This window comes from Colias croceus, chromosome 2 (assembly GCF_905220415.1).
Source record: "Colias croceus chromosome 2, ilColCroc2.1".
In the NCBI taxonomy this organism is placed as follows: Eukaryota; Metazoa; Arthropoda; class Insecta; order Lepidoptera; family Pieridae; genus Colias; species Colias croceus.
Genome location: NC_059538.1, coordinates 12468260 through 12487524, shown reverse-complemented (window position 1 = coordinate 12487524; position 19265 = coordinate 12468260). Strand labels below are relative to the sequence as shown.

Genomic DNA, 19265 nt, shown 5'->3' with positions numbered 1-19265 from the left:
ATAGCTATAGCTAAATTACTAAATTAGCTTGACCATAAAATACTTTCTAAAACATATTTGTCCCTGGTAAAGGGACAAAACGGGGTTTCATCTAACATAATTTATAGATATTTAAAAGATACCGCGGATCAAAAGTGAATAATGACACCATACGAGGGATTTTATTTCCCATAAAATCTAAAGGCCTTACAAATTGCCACCTTCGCTGCGTTAAAAATATTCTTCAACGTGAAAAATACTTCAATTTGAATATTTTGAAGTCATTACGTTTTCGTTTGAAGTTCTGGATTGTTGGTAAATTTCCAGTTTCCTACCGTGTTTTTCAACCGACTTCAAAAAAATGAGGTTTTCAATTCGACTGTACCTATTTTATTTGGGTTTGTTAACTCAGAACTATCGACTGCGTGAGCCGATTTTGATGATTATTTTATTTGTTTGAAAGCCTTCCGTTGGTCTAATTAAAATATTATATAATTTTGTCCAGTTCTGATCATTGTAGTTGGATAAATATTTTTTTAAGGCGTTGCCCTGAGCAAGCATTTCATTCCACTCACACATACACGCCGCGCCACAGCTGCAGCCCGACGCCATACGCGAATCATTACGAACGGGCCTCGGCCGGTAGTGTCGGTACACAGGCGTTCACGCACACATGCGTACGTTTTTGGTTTGGGAATAAGAATTTGCGATTTACACGAAATCTATTTATTGGACTAAAAAAAATAACACAGTATTATATTAGTATGTTGCTTGTAGAATTATTTGCCGAAAAAACAGAATGATTGCATGTAGTTTAGTATGGTTTTTAAGCATCAAAAGATTTTTTAGAGGTACCTTTGAGATTTTTTTCTATCGAGTAAAATAAGTTGTATTGTGTTTTCAACACACTATCGAACTAGTTTATCTTCTGAAGAATATCATATATTTATCTGAGATTTTTTACTGCAGTTAATCATATACTTTAAAGCATTATAATTTAGCAGCAAACTCGCGTTTTGCTCTACTAGTCACCTTAATAATGATATTTTATTTTATATAATATTTACATTACAAAAATAATATATGATTTGATTTTAGTAGCAGACCTAGCTAGCACTTTCGTACCTCAAATAATATGGTAACTATTCAAGTTATTCATTTGAGCGAATGTGGTGGCTTCTAGGGCGAGAACTTGGCCCTGTATTATGTGCCCTTTTGCCACTCTTAATGCCTTACGTAGGTAGGTTTAAATTTTGACGTTTGTCTTGTAAATGTTATAATTGTTAATAGGTCAATACTCAATACCAAAGAATGTAATTAAAATGCAATCTTAGTATATAAGCCGGAATTGTTTTAGCCTTTTTATCTAAAACTCCGATAGCTACTTTTCCCTCTTTAAAGAAAACTTAAATTATATATTAAAACCTTCCTCAAGAACCACTGTATCTATAAAAAAAAATATCAAAATTTGTTGCGCAGTTTTAAAGATCTAACCATACATAGAACTGGACAGACGCGGGAAGCGACTTTGTCTTATACATACTAATAAATGATAGTCTAATGTAAGTAATCTAATATAGTCATAAGTAACCAAAACAAAAGGTAGGAACTTCAAAAACTCAACCGTAAGGAAAATGAATTGTTTTAAAATACAGGAAGAGATTTTATTTCATAGCTGTCCGTCCATCAGCTTAAAGGCAATAAGAAACAAAGGATGGAATATTTTGCGTTTTTTTAATTTTTATTTTCTCTATTGTAATGAAGACAAGTTTGAAATATTTTTTAGAATTTTTTTGCTCAATTTAGCCAATGAAGCGCTAATACAATTATTACAATTACAATTTATTACAATATACAATTTATATTCATGTAAAAGTATAGAAATATAAAAAAGGCTACTAACTAACTAACATGACGCTGTTTCTTCCACATTTTATAGATATTTTTATGTGTTGTTGTTTAGTTTTACTATATCGGGTAAGAATTTAAACCATTTAAATTTATGTGCATTGTGCACCCATTGCTTCAAGAAAAACCTGAATCAATTCTGAGTAATTTGTGCATTGACAAAGATATGAGATAAAAGAAAACCTAATAAAGAAGGGTAAAGAGTGATAAGCGACGCAAAATAATATTTTTCAAAACTCCACCCCAAGCGGTTTAAATAAACAGAAATTTAATAAACCTACCCACCAAATATGAATAATTTCATTCTACACAACTTATCCTCAGTTATTTCATATAGTATAATAAAAACAATTATCGCTATAACAACGAGACACTCATATTTTATTAATTTGCACATTCAAAACAACCATCGAAAATCAATTTAAATTCGCACAAATTCGATATTGAAAATACTCAGTTAGAAATTTGATAAACAAATAAATTAAACAACACAATACAATGGGCACTCGACGGAACCTAAAAACAATACTGAACTTGGATTAGGTACGCTCTCAAAACTAACAACTAACTAATACGTTGAGTGTAGCTCTTGAGTTTGTAATATCTATTATTTCTATTATCAGAAACTAATCTATACTCATATTATAAAGCTGAAGAGTTTGTTTGTTTGAACGCGCTAATCTCAGAAACTACTGGTCCGATTTGAAAAATTATTTCGGTGTTAGATAGCCCCTTTATCGAGGAAGGTTATAGGCTATAATATATCATCACGCTAAGATCAACAATAGCGGAGCAATGCGGGTGAAACCGCGGAGAATGAGCTAGTATCTATTATTCTTATTATCAGAAACTAATCGACAATAAAAGAGACAAGAAGGCAATATGGTTGATCTAATACGTTAAATGACCATCGTGTTTTTCGTTAGCTTTGGGTAATAAATTCTTTATTTCGTGCTTATGTGAGGCTTGGAGATTATTCTAGGGTGAGAATATTTTTCTTAGAATATTATTATTTTAAGAAAAAGAAAAAGATGTGTACGGTTCGTACACTTGGGGATGCTGCTGCTGATAATAATTAAAACTAAGCTTCTAAGATAATATGATTTAATAATGCTATGCTGTAATGCTAAGAGTTACACACGTACGCGGCTCGCGACCTTTTTATCGTGAATAAAAAGGTTTAAAATAAAACTTCAAATGAATATACCTACTAGTTGAAAGCATTGAATTTGTTACGCGAGAGTTAAAATATTAATAAACATCTAAACTTGAATTGTCCACTATAAAGAATTGTCAAAAAGCAACCAAATCTACGGCGTTAGGTATACAAGTACATACTTGGTACTCCTAAAGTGCGAAAAATTATATAGATTTAATTTCATTCATACAAACACACACACAATGACTTTTACGACGTATCTACTTAATTCCATAAAGCTTATGCCACATTGCGTGACAAAGAAATAAACATACACATATACTTATTACCTACTTTTTGTGTTATTCCTAATGGCATTTGTATTTCCTCGTAGCGTTTTTTGGTCGGTTCTACCAATCTTCGACAGTGGCAGGCGAAGCCGGGTTGCACAGCTAGTTGTTATATAAATGTGCACTTTAAACTAATAAGATTTTACTTCCACTAAAACTTTTATATGTAACAAAAACGTTCTACACAAAAATAAATGCACACCAACTTTTACAAAGTGAACATTTTAACGCAATATTTTAAAAGTAGCTGTTTATTTTTGTAACTTGATGAAATTCTGAACACATAAAAGGAAGTAGGTCATTTTGTAAATTAAAAAATCCCAGACTTGTTTCATTTGAGGGAAATTTGTGCAAACATAATTGTTTTTACTTCTAATGCTCATAAAAATTTAATTCGGTTCTTGTTGATGACAGCCCTGACACTTTTAAACTCGATACAAATAAAAATGGAAATTAAATAAACTTATTTCAGACATATTTTATACAATTTATTATTATATTTTTGTTATTTAAACGCAGTACTTATAATAATAGCTCTTACCTACGTAAAAATAAATAACGATTACGCTATTGAATTTTCAATTCAGCCTATTCTAGCAATTTCTCTAATATTTGTAATTCCTAATGGCATTTTTATTACTTCTTAGTGTATTTTTGTATATTGTTAACTAGCTTTCTGCCCGCGGCTTCGCCCTTAAAACTTATAAAAATAACAAAAAAGATATAGAGAACCGCTCTATCATTCTAATGTATACTAATATTATAAAGAGGAAAGGTTTGTATGTATGTATGTATGGTTTGCAGGCATAAACTACTGGACTGATTTTGATGAAATTTGGCACAGAAAATCTTTAGACCCTGAGAAAGAACATAGGCTACCTTTTATTGCGAAATATGTACCACGGGCGAAGCCGGGGCGGACTACTAGTAAGGTAATAATTTACAAAATCACGCACAAAATCCGATAAAGTGTAAGTTATCATGTCTTACGTTGTTAAGCAAAACTTTTTGTCATTATCTTAAACCCTAAAACGAATACATCAGGAAGAATAAACCCGCGCTTATCTGGGTGATGGATAGGGATAAATCAGTCCTTCCTTCGTATATTTTAAAGTTAAATAACAAAAAGTTTGAAACCGTGTTGCGGATAAGAATTTATTATTAGATACTATTTGTTAGAATAAAGCTTCTTTGTACTACCTACTGAATAATATATTATAATATGTGGGTGTATAGTGTAGATAAATCCAATTATTTAGGAATTTAATTATTAGTTATATAATTATGTGATACTAGCAAACCGGGCGAACTCCGTTTCGCCACCAGATACACCTTTTCTTTGCTATAAACCTCACGGAGCCCGATACCTTTCCAACGAATGCAAAACCGTGGAAATCGGTTCGTGCATTCTGGAGTTATAGCGTCAGCCCCCCTAGCCAAGTGGCTTTCTCGTAAGCTGTAGATAAACGTATCTACAGCTTACGTCAATCTCATACATTCGTAGTCTATAATTCTATTGAACGATACGCTAACAGAAAGCCACTTGGCTAGGGGGGCAGGAAGGAAAACCCGACTTATTTTTTTATATAGTAGATTTAATAATAGTGAATTTTGTATTAAGTTTTTATCAAAATAACGTAACAAATAATTTCTGACGTGCTAAAAAATGTGTTTTAATACGTCCTATATAATGTTTGAGGTAATGAAAAATCTGCCAATTTGCATTTTTTCTAGTCCACAGAACAGCCTATATCTTTATTTAATCATCATAACAATCCTGCAATTTGGATCAAACGAACTAACTTTGTCATTCACAACATCACACCGTTCCCAATGATTGAATACTGAAAAGCGATCAAAGCGACAATTGCTGATTTACAACCCGGCTAGTTTGTGATGGACTTCTGATAATTCCACAGCGCAGGTGATCAGTCAGAGCGACATGAAATAAATACAGTGGTATGCATTTGCAATGGCGGTTGTTTATAACCCTTCGTTGAACTGTATTTCTGATTCGATTTTCATTCTAGAACGTTCTATTGGAAATGTAGAGATAGGTAGTGTTTGTGGGTAGTTTTAGATTTTTGAAGTTGTTTGTAATGAAAAAAGGAATGCATTTCTAAATGTATTTAAAATTAGCACCAGTACAAAGTAACTTCACTCATACAATATTAAATAAATAAATAAATAAATAAATAAATAAATAAATAATTCATTTATTTCACTTAAAATATTTTACAAATTAGAGCGACCCAGGCTCCTAAGAACTGTTTTTCAGGAGCCTGTGTCTTCCATTTACAGTTATACTGAAACAAAATAATAACAATCTAATAAAATTGTTTAGAGTTCTTTTAAACGATAAGCAGGAAACATTCATATGTATGTTTGTAATATTATCACATGAAATCTACGAAAGTTCAAAAATTATTTCATCGATAGAAAGCTACATTGTTTCGGAGTTACATAGGGTATACTTTATTTCTTTTTAAGCAATATACAATACTAACTGCGCTTTGTGGTTTCACCCGAGTGGCTCGCTCCTGTTGGTCATAGCGTAATGATATAGCCTTTCTTGACAAATGGGCTACACCGAAAGAATTTTTTCAAATCGGACCAGTAGTTCCTCAGATAAACACGTTCAAACAAACAAATAAACTCTTCAGCATTATAATATTATAGTATAGATATCGAGATGATGTTCTCCCACGCATAAACCACTAAACACTTATGAGTTATCGATATTATGACCTAGAATAAGCTATAGCCTACTTTCTACCACGTGGATCGCACGAGCATACGAACTATTTCCAGCTCTAATTGAAAACCTACTTATTAGGCTTAGCATAAAATACACACTTACAATTTTTCATCATTTAACTCGTGCTTGTTTTATTTAATTTCATTTTATCACGGAATTAATATTTTAAATCGGCAAGTACTCACTTGGTTAAAATATAATCTTTTATCAAAAGAATGCATCATAAAAATGTGTATAAATAAAAAAAAACACACGTATTTTAACAACAGTTATTTATTCCAACCCTTGTATAAGTCTTTAAATTATAATTTTATCTCCTTCATTACACAAACAACAACACATCTCGTATTCAACGTTAAATTCACCAAATACATCATACCATAAAGATTAAACGTTTCAACGTATCCCCTGTTTCTATACAAAACATAAGCAGTATTAATGCCAGAGTGGAAAAAAGACAGCGCTATATAGGTTGTATAGCGCCATCACTTTCCCACGCTGGATATAATACTGCTTAGATATGGTTACTCTCTAGGAAGCATCTCATTAAGATTGCTTTTGTTCCCCTAATCACGTCACGGAATGTGGAAATGAAATGAGATACAGTTGAAAATAATCTTTATTTATTTCAGTATGCGACAATCAATTAGGCATAGCTAGAAACAAATACAATGTGGAGTCATGGGGAATCTAATTACGTTAAATATTCGTGTGAATGTTTTTGTTTATAAATTAGTAATATTTATCTCAAATGACATACTACTAAGAATTGATTAACTGTTTTTAACTGTTTACTGTTTTTAAATACTTCTTAGGAGATGTGTGACATCTCAAAAAATTTAATAATGGAATTTATTGCAAAGAAAAAATTCAAACATAATTATTATCACTTTACAAAAAAGGCAAATTTTTACGCATTCACGTTTGATAGACTATCAGTTTACGTACGTATGTATTATAAGCTTAAACTTTATTTTTAGTTCCTATAATATCAGGATATTAAATTCACAAATTAAAAACACACTGTCTCAGTTATTCTTAAAACAAAGTTAAAAATCTTTGTTTATTTCTTACAGCGTGTAAGTATCTCTTAAAAGCTTAGACACTAAAACAAGTACGTTAGACCATAAACAGATAAAGAAAACACTAAGAATGAGGTACAAACAATGTATTTCGTGGTTAATCACTAAAAACTGGCAAGCTAGACGGTACTAATGAAAAAGATAAGACTGCAGTCTAGACGAGCGAACGGCTAGTCAAATAAAATCAGACCTTTGTTACACTGTTTTATATTATAATGTAAATTTTGAAATGTCTGGAGATGACACTGTTGGTTTTGTTGTAAATTATGTTCAGAAAGGGCTTGATAAACATTCATTATTTATAGAATTATGACGCACGTGACTTTGTCCACGTGAATGAGATACTAACATTTCCAGAATAAAAATACCTAGCTTGTTACTTGTAATTTTGGCCAGTGAAACTTTAAAGTAAGTCCAGCTGTTTTCGACGTTAACTAGAACAATTGGAAAGAGTGGCAAACATTAAGAGCGCTTATTCAATTTAACGCAAGTCAAAATCTCCGCGATCTATTACGATAGATCGCGGCTTGCGCTATCCTTTTACTATGAACAGCATAGGTCCACAGGAGAGCGCCGAGCAACATGTCCTCTCTCTGGAAAGGCTCGCTGCCGACTGATTTGAATCGGGTCGCGCGCAGTGTTTTATAGTACTTTTAAAAAAATTGTAGAAAAATAATAGAGGTACCTTAGTTGATTTTTTAAATTTTATCTTATAAGTAAGACATTCTTTTATTGCAATATGTATAAATTATATTCAATTAAGTCAAATATCTTGGTGAAAATAATCATTTTGTCGACTATAATTTCTAAAAAAATTCACATTGTTGTGGATTTTAATTTCGTAAGTTAGGAGTCCAAAATAAAAAAATCTTTTAACTAACTATTTTAATAAGGATTTTTGCAGTTAGTTAAAAAAATTGTGTGTTAGATCTGTCAGCAATTTCAGATATTTTTAGCTTCGAAATTGACACTAAAAGTGAAATCAAGTAATCATCGGCTCAGTTATCTTGATGGTATTCACAAATACTGTATTAATTGAAAAAAACTCTTAACTAACTATATAGACAATAAAATTTCCTAACATTATTAGTAATTCATATGTTTGTAAGATAAGTGGTTGATGGACAATCTGGTTTGAAAAATCACATATTTGAGCCAAACAGCGCACGGACCGCGTACACGGCCTTAACAAGAATATTGTTTTGCTATCCTATGGTATTTTATGTTACAAAAAAAGTTAATGAGTGATATTATTTTCTAATAAGTTGATACTATTTTATGCAAAACAACAAAGGACTGGAACCATGGAAAAGACATAAATCGTTAAATTTAAATTCGTAGATCTTCAATAAACTCTAAACATTCCCAGCACATTCAATTATTCTACCTGAAAGGCACAAACGGTTCGTAAAACTATCCATCGGCAAGAGAAACAAAAACACGAGCTCAGCAAATAAGTTGGTGTCTTGCAAACACGAAGTCTAAAGGTATACTATTACAGTGCACACGTAACAAAAGGCGGACGGTTTTAGACGCAATATCCGAACGTGCTCTTTTTACTCTCTGCCTGTGTTTGCAATTTTGACGGTGTTCTGATGGGATCTGATGTTAGGTGTAATTTTCGGCTTGATACAGGGTTAGATTGAATTGTAAATTACTAAAATAGGTCTTATAAATGTGTAGGTCTGTCTGCTTTTTTGTGGTGATGTTAAAGCCTAGGCTGATTGACATTGATTGTTTGTGCGTTATATAAAAAAATGTGTGCGTGTACAAGTGTACACACGTAAGAAGTGAAAATTCTTTATGATCTTATTTTGCAAAAAATAATTTACTATATGCAACTTTACAGAAATACGTCGAATCACGCCTCGTAGAGATAGAAAAAAAGGGGGCGCGTAACGTAAAAATGTTACACTAAATTTTTTTCCAACCCCGATAAAGAAGTTTCTCTTCAATAATTTTCAAATGATTGAATCAATATGAATTGCAAAATATGGGTTCCATTATTTAAGCGGTAGAATATTAAAAATACATTACGGTTAAATTCAACCAGATTGTGTCAATTGGTTAAGAGTCTTAATTCAAACAAAGAGTCTTAATTAAATAAATGAGACATTCCAATGTTCACCTTATTAACAGGAATGCAACGTCTAAATTAGGGAGAATAAAAACGGGGAAGTAACTCAAACCCAGCGACTCATTTGAGTCTAAAGCTTTAATTGGGTGTCTATAAATTATAGGGACGCTCCATTCACTCCCAAATCCGACCCGAAAAAACTCCGTCCTTGTTACGGCCGAATAAATGTGATTCCACAAGGACAAAAGTCTCAAAATTATATCTTTCGGACGCCTTTCCAAATTAAAAATTAGATTCGTAATAATACCTATTGAAACTTTTGTGTCTCTGACCTATTTTGCGATATTTCTAAGGGAATTAGGTGAGACATTTGCGATATTTGAAATCTGTTTTTTAGTTATGAAAGTTAATTTTAATAAAAGACAAGGCTATGAATTTTATTTTAAATTCCATAATTGACAGCATATAAAGTCAGAGTAAACAATAAAGCTATAAAAACTACGAGTTATTAAACTGAAATGAGTAAAATATTTTCCTATTGCTACGTAGCTCTGCGGAATAGATGATATTTATTTTAATGGACACCACACAAAAGGCACGTAGACCAATGAACCATTTATAATATTCCTATTAATATTCAGAACGGTTTTAAAGATACCGCAACATTAATTTTAATATTATCGAAAGCACAAATTACCTATAACTGGCTTCAGAACTGGTTTTACACCAATAAAGGTAGTCTATATCTGACTATTTAGGTGTCAAATTTAGTCGAAATCTGTTCAGTTGTTTTTGCATAAAAGTTTACAACATCCAACCATTTTTTAAGCTTAGTTATTATATAACATAAAATAATATTACAGTTACCTTGCGCTGGTGCGTAGATATTTAAATACAGACAGTCTTCGGACTGATTAGTCAGGAACGGCAATATCCTCTTCAAATACTCGAGTCTGCCCTTGGATATCCTCTTCAGAACTGCCGTTTCATTCCGAATATCTGGCAGAACTTGCGGACAAACCGGGCTGAACTCTTCTGCTATTTTGACACCAGACCATTGTGCTCCAGACACTGGCGGCATGAATCTCAGAGAGCCAACTGGTGGAGACGCGTAAGGTACACCTCGGAACACTTCGACTGGTTCTAGAAACCTCGATTCTGGTGTCACTATGAAGCCTCTGATGTCACCGTACTTTGTCCTGACCACTCTGGAGCTTATGAACGGTTGCGTCTTCTCTTCCATCGTGTCACCTCTCACTCGGGACGTCAGTACGGGGAGCGATACGAAGTGCACAAGGATCAGTATTAGCATTTTGTTCTCCACCAGTTCTGCTTGATGCTATAAGTATACCATTTTTGTGTCCCGCTCTGCGTCTAATGTACAATCTGTAACAAGAAATTTATATGGTCATTTCACTATGGTATTAAATATATCCACTCAAGTGTAAATAGTAGAATATTTAGATAAGCATTTTCTAAGTCGAATTTTTTTCAAAGGCTTAATGCCACGTTTTTATTATACCTATCGCTTCTTTCATGTTATATCAACATTAACGCAGAAATTTTAGGGTCCTTTAAAGTCACTCCGTTCACCAAGAACAACGTACAGAAATCGATGCGATCATTAAAATAATCTATTAAACCGTTAGAAAACGCCACCCAAGACTTCGAAAGGCCCGTTCAGCGATCCTGAAGTTGAAGGGTGCATGATAAATGATGCATTACGCTGCATTATCATACCGAACTGAGCAATGAGGCATGAATTACATGCAGATATTAGGGATGATTGCGCACTTTGGCTCAACGGATTAGAGAAATATTCTGAACGTAGTTAGACGTAAGTACCTGAAATTTTATAATGACTATAATATTATACATACTAATATTATAAATGCGAAAGTAACTCTGTCTGTCTATCTGTTACTCAATCACGCCTAAACTACTGAACCAATTTTCATGAAATTTAGTATGGAGATATTTTGATACCCGAGAAAGGACATAGGCTACTTTTTATGCCGGGAAAATGACGCAATCCCGGAAATCGCACGGGAACGGGAGCTATGCGGGTTTTTTTTTGACTGCGCGGGCGAAGCCGCGGGCGGAAACCTAGTATTATATAAGTTCTGATATACAATTGGGAAGTTTATGATAGATACGTATAACGAGGCTTCTAATAGTAAGATAAGACTGATGTAGAGATGAGAGCTTCCTAAATCCTAATAGATAAGGCTTTAATAGTCAAAACTAGTCAAGCTTGACTGAGATAGAAGCGTTTATTGATTGAAAGAGCTTCATTGGAATTCCATTATTCGCGTTATTTATTATGGTTGTGAAATTTTTTAATTCTCATTTATCTATCACAAATTAATTGGAAATATTATTATATTGTTAGTTAGTTCATTCTATCGTGTTACCACAAATTAAAATACATATTTTATAGTAAACTAGCTTACCGCCCGCGGCTTCGCCCGCTTTCTCTAAAACGATTTGAGATTTAAACTATCCTATCTCTCAAGTTGGATTGAACTGCACATGGTGTGCGAATTATATTATAATCGGTTAAGTGGTTTAGGAGTCCATTGAGGACAAACATTGTGACACGAGATTTATATATATTAAGATTGTTAGATAAAAAGTATTTTCGATTTTACAGACGACGCGACCATATCAATTCCTTTAAACTCCAGCAATTGAAGTCCATAAAATCAAACAATTTGTTAGATTTTTCGCATCAGAACCCATTTTCCAAGCTCATCCTAACGATAATGATCGCCAGACCACCATTAATACGATTCGCTTTGGCTATCTAATAAAATGGACGAAGTTATAGAACGTATATCTTGCGATAAGCATTGCTGGCATGCTATGGAAATGTTTATAGTCGATTTCATGGAGGTTTGGGTTATTTTGAATTTTATGTGGGTTTGAGAAGTAAGTATAGACATATATGTAACATTTAAATAAAGATACATATCTATAATATTAAATGTATGTATGTCGTTGTCATTTCGTTGAATCTGCTATTTGATTAAAGGACTAGCGAGTTTATATTTTAACAACTTGTCAAGTTGTCCTTTAGTCATTCAATTGAATGTCGTCAATCAATGAACGCGCTAGACATTCAATCAAATAGCAGATTCAACCAGACGTCTGCGAATTGTATATAATTGAGAGAAAATTTTTTGTTGAAAAAATATTATTCGGCACATTACCTCAAAAAACGTATAAGTACTAAAATGAAACTGTTATGCCATAGGGTTTGCGTTTACTTTCACAATTGTCCTATTGAATCAATAAAATATAGTTAAGTTGATATTGTTCTCTGTTAAGTACCTATACTTTTGTTTTAATTTTTTATTTTCAAAACCTTATAAAGGAAACATATTTTTCGTTCATGGAAAAGGTAAACATTACACTCATAAGTTACAAGTGACACTATTTGTATTCGCATAAATTACACACATATTATGTTACACTATTTAATCTCTAATCTGGCTTATAACAATAAAGTTAAATCCAAGGAATGTTATGTCTTAAGATAAGCATTGTTCCATCGACGTTCCGAGTTATTGGCGCAATATATTCGAGCCAGATAAACATACGTCCTCGTAAAATGTCCCTACAAGAGAATCGCGTTTTGCGAATCGGAATAAAGCTATGTTTACAGTATTAGCGGGAAGCGATAGCGTAAAACAAATATGATTTGTTTAACTATCGATAAACTGATTTAATTTAAAATACTATTAACAATGTATCGAAATTATTAGATTAAAGGTAGCGAAGATGGTTATATTATAAAACACCATTTTGTGTTGGATTGTATACTACTACTGTTTTGAGGGTATCTTTGATTAATTGGTCTGATATAACTGGTTGTTTTATGTTTATAGAGCTAGAATTTACTAAGGATAATTGTTTGAGTAATTATCATGTTCTTAATGCAACAGTTCTACAACAAGAAACTTCAAAGTATGGTTTACCTATAATAATATCTAATTTATGACTTCCTGAAACAATAATGGACGCATTCACACACAATAATTCAATGTATGAAAAAAGTGGCAATGACACATAAAGAATTCCAAACTCTTAAGATAAATATTGGCACAATCAAGTCTATTCCCTACCATATAACGTAGAATATTATAAATCTGCCGATCTAAAGTCGCTATATCCTTATGTATGTGAACTAGGCCTCACGTCAAGATACGCTTTTGTGGATATTTATAGGGCAATGAGACGCGGGTTGACGTGATTATCTTCAAACAAAGGCTGGCTTTATTTTGAAAATTTTATGATTTAGCTTCTTTTGTTTGAGTTGAGAAAATTCTAAGTGCTTTGAAATATTATTGACAGACCATATGAATATATTAAGGCTGGTTGCAGAGCTTGACCGACCGTCAGTGCGTACCGTCGGTCCTGACGATACGCATCAACAATTGTATGACTATGACACTAATGCGCATGACAATACGCGTGCGTATGGTCGGTCTAGCTATGAACGGTTTTATGAATTTCCATACATTTGACAAGCGCGACTGACGTACGCACTGATGGACGGTCAAGCTCTGCAACCAGCCTAAGTTTATCATCTGCTTTAATGCATGTTCACAGTGCTCTTTAGATTTTATTATACTTTAAATCGGTATTTCTATGGAACTCATATTATAAAAACATATTAAAAACGTCATTATCTATGCTAATATTATAAAGCTGAAGAGTTTGTTTGTTTGTTTGAACAAGCTAATCTCAGGAACTATTGGTCCGATTTGAAAAATTCTTTCGGTGTTGGATAGCCCATTTATCGAGGAAGGCTTATAGGCTATAATATAATATCATCACGCTAAGACCAACAGGAGCGGAGCCATGTGGGTGAAACCGCGGAGCGCAGCTAGTCTACGATATAACTGAAAAATTTCCAAATCCAAGCATTTGCTGCTAAAGCAGAACGCAGTTCATGCAAACAAATACTGGTTCAGAAAGCTAGTATTTTATATGAATAATGATATCTAGGTATCCCTTTACATAATATAGTCTCGTGCATTTAAAATGGACTGTAAAAATATGTATTTTAGTCCACTCATAAAAATTTAAGACTGCAGTATAAAACGTATGATTAATAGTTATTTACAGATACTTCGAACTGCGAAATTGGTAGAGTGTTTTGATGTTTATTCAACGAACGGAATAAATTGGGTTTTAAACCTGTTATAAAGTTGTTTTTGTGTCACGTACTCCCATACATTACAGTCGTCTGTGGATCAATGTTTCTTATGATTTAAATTCATCTGTATAAATTTATGTAATTATTTGGAATGAAAGGAATGAAAGACTACGTAAATGAAGGTTAATTTATAAGTTCGTTTTTTAAATACTTTTTTTCAATTAACAGACAATGAATTGTACAGACCCATAGAATATGTAGATTGTAGGTACTTTAGACACTAACATACATCTATATTAATATTATAAAGAGGAAAGATTTGTAATTATGTATGTATGGTTTTCACGCATAAACTACAGGACAGGAGATTTTGATGAAATTTGGCACAGACAATCTTTAGTCCCTGAGAAAGAACCTAGGCTACCTTTTATTGCAAAATATGTACCACGGGCGAAGCCGGGGCGGACCGCTAGTATTAATTAATAACTAAATCTAAGAATCAACTCTATGATTCCGTAGTAGAGTCTACGAACAACTTTATGATTTCGTAAAAGTTATGATACAACTAATGAATTATAGTCTGCACTCGATAATTAATAAATTAAAAAGATTTACGTATGTACTATAACGAAATATCTGCAAAGAACTCGAGAAATTATTATTAAAAACTGCTATAAATAAAAAAGTTCCGAACTCAAATAAAAATATGAGAGGGATCATAAAACTGAAGTTTATGAGTAACGGCATAACAGTCAAAATGCAACCGAAAAGTTAGTAACAAAAATTACATGATAACTTTGTATTTGATCACTCGTACCGTATTTTAAGTACGGTCAGCAAAATTGATGTGGTGACACTGAAAATTTGTTGAGGGATGTTTTTAGGGTTATTTATGTCTTTATTTTTATTATTTGTATGTCTTTGAGTGTAAATATATATTATTTTAATATAAAATATATGAGACATTATTACACAAATATATACAAATATTTGTGTAATAATGTCCTATAATATTTATTTATTATTTTTTTTTATGCCTCTATGATTTATTAAGTAGCTTGTAGGTATTAGGTATATTCCACGAGCAACTTACTAATTTATTAATAGCGCAAAACAAATTTTTTTGTGTTTTATAACATTAATGGGACTTAAACTATTAAGACTCAAATAATTCACAAATTAAATAGTTTTAGATAATACAAAAACCTTACATTGTAATTCCCTTATTCATTACATTTTGCTAGTAAAGTATATATTTTCGTTGTTGACGTTACAAGTTGATAGCTATCCCAATGTGAACTACGGAAGTTTTATTTATTGTGACATTTAGCATGTTTACAATGTTAGCATTTCTGTTTTGTATTGTACAATGTACAGAGTGATTTACAAGCGTTATGTATTCGCGGGTCATGCTAAAATACATTGTATAATAACTAAATACATACATGTTGGTTTAAAAGTATCTATAGTAGGTAAATAGATAAATATTTCAGGACATTTTTCCCATATGGCACGATCTGATCCCATACTGAGCTTGTGTTATGGAAACCATAATAATTATGGCTGATAAACATACATATTATAAAAATTTTAAATATATGTATACCAATAGGTATTATAAAAATAATCAACACTAGACAGAGAAAATATCGATGTTCATCGCAGAAATATTTGCTCTGGGTGGGAATCGAACTCAGGACCTCGCTCGCTACCAACTAAGCCAACCGGTCAGTCATATATCTTGAATAGTATTATCAGTCGAATTTCTGAAATTTGAAATAAATAAGTCAACAAAATATTAGAAACAAACTCGAATATGTATTCATTCAACTAGTCTTATAAAAACGGTTTTAATCATAATTTCCTAATAGTTCGCATATCCTGTAAAATTCTTCGAAATACTTTTGATGAAATCAGACAAGTACCTAACGTCTGAATGAACTCTATCGAAGATGTTTCGAGAAATATACAAAAAGCAAATGGTATTTGATTTAAGTGGATTAATAAACGACAATCGAGATACATTGAGATCGATTTTGTTATAATGAAACGAATAAGGTACAATTAACTTTTAAGAAGCGAAAGAATAGACAGTAAAATGTTTATGGTAAATAAAAAAAATGATCAAATCAAATCAAATAATTTATTTGCAATCAAACATGGTTACAACACAACAGACCACTTACATAATATAATAACTATAATATGTGGTACATTTATTGTGTAACAAAAAACTCGTGCAGCAGGCTTTCCATCCGAGCCTCTTTATTCAGAGACCATGCATAGTTACAAACCAAAGAGATATGATGAACGATACTAACAATAAGACTCTAACACAACAAATATTCCACAAAGGTATGTTTGAAACTAGATCCAGAACATTATCTCTTGGAGACTATCCAAACACGGATCCTAATCAAAGTTCGCAAATCATACTTACTGAACCAAGTGATGGAAGTGAACATGACAACTGGAAAGAAGTTACAAGAAAAAAGAGGCCAAACTCAAGTCCTGAAAACAATGGGGCCCAAAAGCAAACCAAATTAGACTCATATTGGCTATCTCATAGCCATCAAACACCTACAACAAACAGATTCTCCAGCTTAGAAGTTGATAACGAACAGGCAGAAAATAATAATACTACTTCTAATAAGACCAATAAACCACCACCAATATTTGTTGACAAAGTTGAAAATATTCAACCCCTTTTAAAGACTCTTAATGAACATGTGCACGATATGTTCACCCTAAAAGTTCTCACTAACAATCAAGTTAAAATACAACCGAAAGACTCTGAGACTTATAGAACTATTGTTCACCAATTAGAACTTAGAAATACAGAGTTTTTCACATACAAACCTAAGAATGAACGGGGTTTTAAAGTGGTACTTAAGAAGATGCATCCTTCAGCAGACCCAGAGGATATTAAAGAGGCTCTCGAAGACATAGGGCACACCAGCACAAACATATGGAATATCAAGCAAAAAGTGACAAAGAAACCATTACCACTGTTCATAATTGAACTAAAAACTAAACCAAACAACAAGCACATTTACGAAGTAAAAACCCTAATGAACTGCATCGTATCTTTTGAACCTCCCCGGCCGAAACGCGAGCTTCCACAATGCGCAAAATGCCAACAATACGGACACACCAAAACCTACTGTCGCCGTAGCCCTAAATGTATTAAATGCGCTGGTGATCACCTCTCCAGCGATTGTTTAAGGAAAACAAGATCAGACAGTGTCAAATGTGTCCTTTGTGATGGTAACCATCCAGCAAATTACAAAGGCTGTAAAATTTATCGTGAACTCCAAAACCTCAAGTTTCCTAAGACCGCAGAACGCAGGAAAACCTACTTATCTACCAAAGATTCGAATGCTACTAGGGAAAGTCACAACTCTTTAAATAAAGAAAAGCTAAATCACCCATATTCATACAAAGATGCTGTAACCAATAAACCGCAATCGGAGAACTCAACAACAGAAGCTACAACACTCAGTAATCAAAACGATATTCATGAAGTAATGAGTCTGATGAAACAAATGATGCAACAACTTACTACACTGACAAACCTTATAATAGCCCTAACAACCAAGCTGTCACCTTCGACTGCTTGAAAATCGCCCTATGGAATGCCAATGGGCTGTCACAACATACCCTTGAGGTTAAGGCATATCTCGAGACACAAAAGATAGACATATTATTGATCACAGAAACACACTTTACGAAGAAAAGTCATTTCAGCATCCCAAATTACAAAATATACCATACAATGCACCCTGACGGTACCGCACATGGAGGAAGTGCGGTGCTCATAAGACAGAATATTAAACACCATGAAATAATTCATTACTGCACTGAACAAATTCAAGCAACTAATGTCGTTATTGAAGATTGGGTTGGACCATTCACAATATCTGCAGTTTATAGTCCACCTAAACATCAATTAAAATGTGAAGACTACGAAAAGTTCTTCTCCTCTTTTGATACCAGATTTATCGCTGGTGGCGATTATAACGCCAAGCATCAATATTGGGGTTCGCGTACAATAACAACTAAAGGCAGGCAACTATTAATGGCTATAGATAAATTAAAACTCGGCGTTGTTTCAGCTGGTAAGCCAACCTACTGGCCTACGGATAGTAGTAAAATACCAGATCTGCTAGACTTTTATGTAATAAGAGGGTTATCACCTAAGTTTATTACCTGTAAAACAAGCACAGATTTATCCTCTGATCACTCTCCTGTGGAAATAACACTAAGAAGGTCAATAGCAGAAACACCGAAGCCATGCAGATTACACTCAAATAGAACTAATTGGGAACTATTTAGGCAGCTCGTAGCAGAAAAGCTGGAATTAAATATTCAATTAAAATCTGACCCTGACATAGTAGAAGCTGTTGAACACTTCAATAACTGTATCCAACAGTCTGCTTGGTACGCTACTCCATCTGTCGGAGTATCTCTTCGTAAAGAGACTTGCCCTAAATCTGTTCGAGAGTTATTGGCAGAAAAACGTAAAGCCCGGAAACGATGGCAAAGTACGGGTTTCCCTGTGGATAAAAAGCACTTGAATTACCTACAAATGAAACTCAAAACACTTCTTCATAATATAGATAACCAAAACATCCAGACATCGCTAGAAAGAATGGACGCTACAGCAGAAACAAACTTTTCTCTATGGAAAGCCTCAAAGAAACTTAAACAACCTGTTTCAAGCAATCCCCCGATACGAAAAGGTAACACTGAATGGGCTTCTAGTGACGCACAGAAAAGCGGATACATTTGCTGAACATCTTGAACAAG

General features: G+C 33.1%; 1 protein-coding gene across 1 annotated transcript in view; it reads right to left on the bottom strand.

Annotated features, from left to right (window-relative positions):
• LOC123701497 (neuroligin-4, Y-linked) overlaps nt 1-19265 on the bottom strand; it is a 103608-nt gene that overhangs the window by 55333 nt on the left and 29010 nt on the right. Inside the window, exon 2 of the mRNA XM_045649003.1 lies at nt 10160-10678. Coding sequence (XP_045504959.1) covers nt 10160-10604 — 445 coding nt within the window. The 5' untranslated portion in view covers nt 10605-10678. The remainder of the gene's footprint in view (nt 1-10159; nt 10679-19265) is intronic.